At 43.6% G+C, this 7,105-nt stretch overlaps 1 protein-coding gene across 1 annotated transcript; it reads left to right on the top strand.

Moving 5' to 3' along the window:
* The first annotated feature begins 3,519 nt into the window (after nt 1-3,519).
* Nucleotides 3,520-7,027, top strand: LOC120686584 (glycine-rich cell wall structural protein 2-like). The gene is made up of 3 exons (XM_039968795.1): nt 3,520-3,722; nt 5,099-5,270; nt 6,558-7,027. Exons 1-3 carry the CDS (start codon nt 3,566-3,568, stop codon nt 6,646-6,648), a joined length of 420 nt encoding a protein of 139 aa, XP_039824729.1. The 5' UTR covers nt 3,520-3,565; the 3' UTR covers nt 6,649-7,027.
* Nucleotides 7,028-7,105: the final 78 nt, after the last annotated feature.

Genomic DNA, 7,105 nt, shown 5'->3' with positions numbered 1-7,105 from the left:
CTAATAATGGCAATCGCACGAAGAATGGTTTCAACTTGCTTGCCACCAGATCCTCTACTCGACCAACTCTCCTGGACTTGGGGGGCACTAGTAGTCCTTTCTGGAAGTGGGGATTCAAAGTTCCCAACATGAAACTAGAATTTCTTCCATTCGGCTCCTTGACCCGCCGGATCATAAACCAAGTACTAGCCTCGGTTCTCAGGGCGGAGTACCAATTCACATCCAACGATGACGGCGGGATTGGTGGCATTAGGGATTGGAACAAGGAAGAAGAAACGTTGGAAAAGGTGGAAATGGGGCAGAATTCCAAGGAATGCTTCACAGAAATGAGTAAAAATTAAAAGATGCAAGATGGATTGGGGAGTGAGATGATGTAACTGAATTCCCCAAAACTGAAGAAGTCTATAGAAAAATTCTGACACGGGAAGAGTGAGACCACGTTCTACAAAATCGCGAAACATAATGGTCTCAAGGGTACCTTCCATGGGGTAATCTTCTCCTTCATCAGTGCGCCACTGGCTTACGCCCTGCTCTTGGAGGAGTCCCATAATCTCCAACTCCCGGACCAGTGATTCAGACATGTTACTTTTACACCAACCTGTGGGCATATTGGCGATCGTTCCCTCTTCAATCTTGGACTTGTTCTTCTTGGGAGCCATCTCACAGTCACGAGCTTTAGCTCGGGGGCTACGAGATGGGCTTTTGGATTTTGACTGAGAAGAGGCAAATGTGAATCTGAGTTTGACGGCGGCCAGGAGTTCAAGGGGTAAAACCCTTGGAAGTTTTCAATCGGCTTTATACGGTCTTCAAGGGCAATTTTGTGAATATTTGGGATGCCAACGGATTCTTTCCTTCTCAGGGAAGTTTTCAGTTTTTCCCACGAGTTTACATTGATTCTTAAATCTAAATGGAGGAATTTAAATTCAAGACTCGGGGGCTGCGGGATATGTGCATCAGAGATTTATTTTTCAAATTTTTTGAAAAATAAAGAAGGAAAAAGACTGAAGTGACCCTCAGCCTGATTCTGCGATTCAACCTAAGGCTCGGGGGCTACTCCATATGGAACGCGAGTACTTCGTGCACCATATATGATCAAAATTTCGGAGCTTGAGCGCCTCACAGCCTCGGAGCAACTACAAGTACTTGGAGGACTTCTCGGCGCATCAGAAGGAAGACCCAGAAGCAACCAGAAGGATGTTCTGACTACTTGAAGTACTCGAAGACGCCGTTCAAGTACTGGACGCCTGCAGGACTCGGCTACGAAGAGCTCGGGGGCTTGTCAGACCCGGGACAGTGGGACTGCTCACAGGCATAGAATGTTCTAGAGTAAGGGATGGCTCATGGATGTACGTTACCTCTTTTGTAACTACCCGAATAGGCGTAGTACTAGCTGCAGTACAAGGAAACTACCCGATCGTGTTGTAGAAGGACTCCAACTGTACTCAGCTAGGACTTTCCATGTAACCCTGTCCCCCGGATATATAAGGACGGGCAGGGACCCCCTCGAAACACATCTACACCTAAGGCAATACAAACCACCACACAGGACGTAGGGTATTATGCAACTCGCGGCCCGAACCTGTCTAAATGTTTGTGTTCCTTGCACCATCGAGTTCCAGAGTCGTCGATCCATACCTACAAACCCTACTGCTAAGGGTATCCTTGAGCAGGCTTGGCGGTAAACACCGACATCCTCTTTTTGATAATTTCTTTATTCGATAATTTTGTGCCACCACTTTCATGATACGAAAAACTTATAGGTTATAATTTTTATCTTTTATGAATGTTGTTTGGAGAATTTTATGTATAACTTGTCCACAATGTACACACATACAAAATGATATAACACAAAAATTATTGAAATGAAAAAACAAAAATGAAAAAGAAGGGAAAAAAGTCCGTGGCGCAGTAATCTTGGCGCTGCCCAGCAGGCCGGCTAGATCATTTTGTATGTGGTTGTGGGCCCGTTGGAGTGGAGTGCAGTAGGTGAATCGCACGCCAGCTGCGTTTCTGGCGAGCGCTAGTCAAATTAGATTTGTGTTAAAAGATCCCAAAGTTAGATATATACCACCGTTATCTCACTGACGTGTGGAGTTCACATGAGTCAATGACATATAGATCATGATGGTATATATTTAACATTGGAATTTTTTAATAGTACAGATCCAAATTTTCCTTTTTTTATTTCATACAGAAAAAAGAGGAGCAAGGGAAGGTTGTGGTGAGGGACATTTCTCTTGGCCCAGGTCAAGCATGATATGATATTTCTCTGCGGTTTTTTTATTTTTATATTTTTCATTTTCGTTTTTTACAAAAATATATTTTCATTTTTGAAATTTACAGAAATATACCCCGGCGGCCCAGCTGCCGGGCGACCGGCACCTAGTCGCCCCACTGCCGGTGGCTGGGACTTATCTGTAAAAATTTTCGTAAAAAAATTGCGTTCCGGTCCCTGAAGGACCGGTCGCCCGGCAGCTGGGCGGCCGGTCCAGACTAGCTGGTTCTTCAATATTTTCAGAGGACGGGAAGAGCTCGTGTTTCATCTGACTACTAGTCTGATTGTGATAGGCTCACTGCTCTCTCTCTCCACCGAGCAAATCAGCACATGCTCTCCTTTTTCCACGCCAAGCACAGCAGAGCAATCAATTAGCAGCAGCAGCTCTCTCTCTCTCATCTCTCTCATGCATGCATGCACACTCACGCACTGGCACATAGCACAAGCAGCAGCTAGAGCTCCTCTTTAATGCCCCCAGTTATTTCTTTTTCCCAACCACACCACCGCCAGCAGCCTGGGCTCCTGCTCCTCACGCCATGTGCCTCCTCTCAAGCCGCCGCCACCTCTGTTCCTCACTGTCACGATCAGACCAACAGGCAGATGAAACACGAGATCTTCCTGGACGGGAGAGAAGAGAGAGTGTGCATGAGTGAGAGAGAAGAGAGAGCTTTTGCCAGTGCGTGAGTGTGCATGCATGAGAGAGAAGAGAGAGAGAGAGCTGCTGCTGTTAATTGATTGCTCTGCTGTGTTTGGCGTGGAAAAAAGAGAGCATGTGCTGATTTGCTCGGTGGAGAGAGAGCAGTGAGCCTGTCACGATCAGACTAGCAGCCAGATGAAACACGAGCTCTTTCCGTCCTCTGAAAATATTGAAGAACCAGCTAGCCTGGACCGGCCGCCCAGCTGCCGGGCGGTCTGAGGGGTCGGCCGCCCCGCTGCCGGGCGACCTGTCTTTCAGGGACTGGAACGTAATTTTTTACGAAAATTTTTACAGATAAGCCCCTGCCGCCCGGCAGCGGGGCGACCAGGTGCCGGCCACCCGGCAGCTGGGCGGCCGGGATATATTCTTGTAAATTTGGAAAACGAAAATATATTTTTGTAAAAAATGAAAATAAAAAAAAATAAAAAATAAAAAAAACTGCATGTTTCTCTCAGCCAATTTTGGGCCTAGCGTAAGCATAGGTAGCTACGGCCCAACAAGGCTCAAAAGCCCATTTATATTAGTATTAACGAGAGCACACCACCCTCGACCCTCGCGGAGGACGGACGAGCAGCGCGGAGAGAGGGGAGGCGATGGTGAAGAAGATGCAGGGAGGCGGCGGCGGAGGGGGCGAGAAGGGGCTTCTCTGGAAGCTGCCGGAGATCACGTCCAATGAGCTCGGCAAGATCGGCCCCGGCTTCGGCTGCGGCATCGGCTGCGGCGCCGGCGCCGGCGTCGGATTGTTCGGCGGTAAAAGCTCCCGGCCATCCCCTCTCTTCCTGTAAAATTGTGGGCTGTGGCCTCCCGTTCTTCTCCTTGCGGGATGATTCAATCGGTGGGTTGTGGTAGGTGAAACGATTGGCTGTACCGTATTCACCCCATCTAATCCCTTCCCTACCCATAGGGGTTAGGGAGGAATCCGGTTGCCGGGCTGGGGTCGAAATGGGGCACGATAGGGAGTCACACTAGTTGAGGGTTTAGGATTTTTTTTCCTCATAGACTGCGTGTTGGATTCTGGAACTGACTGATCTATGTAGTTTAATTTATTCCTAAGAGGCTTAGTGATGTCGAGAACTTGAAATTGGTGTCAATTCATGTATTGAGTACAAAAGGAATTTAGCACACTGCTTGGTTATCAGGGCATTATGATTTTCAGTTTCTGTAGGTTCAGCTGGTGTTCTCTGAGCGACTGTTTGTCGCAACACTGGATAGGATAGTTGCTGTCCCAAGTGGCCAAATCAGGGAATTTACAAGAAAAAAAATGAGGAACTTTTGGTCAGAATTGCAGAGCTTCCTTGTGCAATTCAGAGGATTAGTTATGAAAGTTAGCTGATCAATTTAATACTGATGGTTGAGTTGTTAGATTTCTGAATTTTTTGAGTGGATCTGTTACATATCTATGTCAGATATATGATCTGAAGTGAGAAATGATTTGTTTGTTCAAATTAAAATTGTGATAGAAACGAACAATAGGTATTGTCTCCTGGATCACAAATCCAAAGATCCATACATCTATGGAATTTTATTCTGTACCTATCACTCAATCAATCCTTTCACCATAGCGGTAAAAGGTAGAGGGTGATGGAGGTAGTGCATACCAATGCCTCCTGGTTTACACTGGGCGCAAGAGAGCACCACATAATATGTATGGTGTACACTCGGAAGCCTATGGAGGATACAACGGCTTTGTTATTCAAATTCAAATTTGGAAATTAGAGGGTAGAGACTGAGCTTACTTATTTCTCCTGGTGTACACCGGGCATAGGAGAGTCCCCTTATGATAAAAGGGTTCAATGAGTTTGTTTTTCAAATTGAGATTTGGAAGGGATGAATTGAAAGGCCCATTTTAGCTTATGCAAAGGGTGGAAGGTAAATAGGATCTGGAGGATATTAACTGCGTCATATTGACAAAGCACAATCACAACTAAATTTGCATAAATTATTTCTGAAATTAAGTACTTTAGGGGGGGGCATTCTTGTAGAAAATAGTAATGGTGAAGTCTTGTGTTCTTGTATAAATATCTTTACCAATGTTTCCCTGTATACTCTCTCACTTTTTACATAATCTTTTTTCTTCATCAATGGTGTACACCTGCGTACTTATATTTTTCCCCTGATTATTTTAGGTGCAGGACTAGGGTTTGGATTTCCTGGACTCACTTTAGGCTTTGGTGTTGGAGCTGGTTGTGGTGTTGGAATGGGTTTTGGTTATGGCATGGGCAAAGGAATTGCATATGATGAGCACAAAAGATACTCAAATATTGGAAAAATGTTCCAGGAAGCTCCACATTTGCCTACGTGAGTATATTGCAGACATAGGAAAATTATCTTTTATGCTATTTGTTCTGGCAAATGTTTCAGTTCATGATACCTTGTGCACTGTAGCTAGTTTTCTTAACTTGCAGCACTAGTCTTAAGTATGTAAACTTTTTTTTTCTTTCACTTGATTTAGTATGTTTTTGCCAGTTTGGCAGTTTCCACAGCATGTCTTAAATGGATATTTTTAATGTTCATGAATAACATTGTAAATATACGATTCAATAATCATGTTCCATTAATTCTGTTCAGTTCTAAGTTGTTTAAATTTCCCCACTTCTATTCAAAATTAGCATTGCATAATCATCACATTCATAATCAAATGCCATGTACTATCAACACATTAGAGTTCACATGTATCATCCTAATTTATTTGTCTTTTTCAAGCGTAGCAGCATCTTTTTATACGTGCGTAGGTGGGTGGGTGGCTGCCTGCCTTGGAGGGTGCGGGGTGTGAAATGATTTATGTGCGCAGATCTGCTGTATTTTCTGAACTATCTTTAGATTCTACTGATAATTTATCTTGATCCATATTTCCTCTTACATTAATGTTAGGCAATTTTGACCGTATCTTTTCGCAATTTTGACCGTATCTTTTCCAAAACTTTATATGGTTCCTGTACAGAGGTAGGTGGTGTACATCATATCAATCATCTGGAGTCTTAAAACACGAAAATGCTAGCTGTAGTATCTACTCTGAATCTAAAGAAACTCAAAGTAATTGTATTGCTCAGTGAATTTCGTCGGATGTAAGGTATTTTCTGTACATCTTGCAAGAAGCCAATGCCGTAGGGAATCATTCATAAATGGCCTCCATAGCTTCATTTGAATCGCCTAGTTCTACAGCCTAGTTGATGAATTCATCAGTTATTAGAAGACTAGTGCAAATTCTTTGAAATCCTGTTTCGTCTGACTTTAACAGCGAAGTACTGAGATATTTGAAGTGGTGCCAAAGGTATAGTTGTGTGAGTATATAGATATAAAGTGACAACAAGTTCTTGCGCATAAATAACAAAAATAAGATCTTCCTCTCTAATCTACCTTCAAATATCGTGTTCTTAATTTTCTATATCTGGAAGGAAAACTCCAATTGTTCTACTAGAGAACATACTATTGTCTGATACCATAAATAACATTGGACGTGTTTGGTCTCCCAGCCTATTGTCTCTTTTGCACCTCACATTGTTTTCGTATCACCAATTTGTTTATGCGAAAGAACATGGCTATTGTAATGCAGTGTTTTCATCATTTCTTCCTCCTCTATTCCAGGGACACTGTTGTTGCTTTATTCGACGAGCTGGTTATAAACACCAAGAAGCTTGTGACGGCAACATCAAAAGGGATCGAAAAATGGCGTTGAGCTGCACCCGCAGCATCATTGTTGATATTAGCTGCCTTCAACTGTGTATCAAGTGAAGATTAGAAGCAGTGTTTATCTTGAAAGGCAGTAGCACTTAGATCTAGAATCCAGACTGTTGCATCGCATGGCTCTCTTTCTCATCAGTCAGTAGGTTTGTATCTAAGTAGGATCCTGAAACAAGGCCGGTGATTTCTTGTCGATAATATTAGTTGCATGCCATCATGTTGAGTAATGTCCTGCTACTGGGGTTGCTCATCATAGATTTTAAATTTTAGGATGAATCGATGCGTCAGGTTCAGATGAACTCTATTTTGTGCTTGTACGTGTGTTCTTCACCCTCTTGATACCAGTGTGTGGCCTGGAATGGCTGTCTTGGTTCTTTCTCTCTCTAGTTGGTTCTCCCTCGGTCTCTATCTATCATGTTTTGCCCATTTAGCCCCCACTGAGTACTGACAAA

Source organism: Panicum virgatum, chromosome 8N, assembly GCF_016808335.1.
Source record: "Panicum virgatum strain AP13 chromosome 8N, P.virgatum_v5, whole genome shotgun sequence".
In the NCBI taxonomy this organism is placed as follows: Eukaryota; Viridiplantae; Streptophyta; class Magnoliopsida; order Poales; family Poaceae; genus Panicum; species Panicum virgatum.
The sequence above is the reverse complement of the archived record's forward strand: the minus strand, read 5'-3'. Positions and strand labels throughout refer to the sequence as shown.

Bases quoted from the DNA above. Each gene is read 5' to 3' on its own strand.
- LOC120686584 (XM_039968795.1), top strand. From the start codon at position 3,566: ATGGTGAAGAAGATGCAGGGAGGCGGCGGCGGAGGGGGCGAGAAGGGG. The intron at 3,723-5,098 runs GTAAAAGCTCCC...TGATTATTTTAG, and splicing joins CGGCGTCGGATTGTTCGGCG to GTGCAGGACTAGGGTTTGGA. The intron at 5,271-6,557 runs GTGAGTATATTG...CCTCTATTCCAG, and splicing joins GAAGCTCCACATTTGCCTAC to GGACACTGTTGTTGCTTTAT.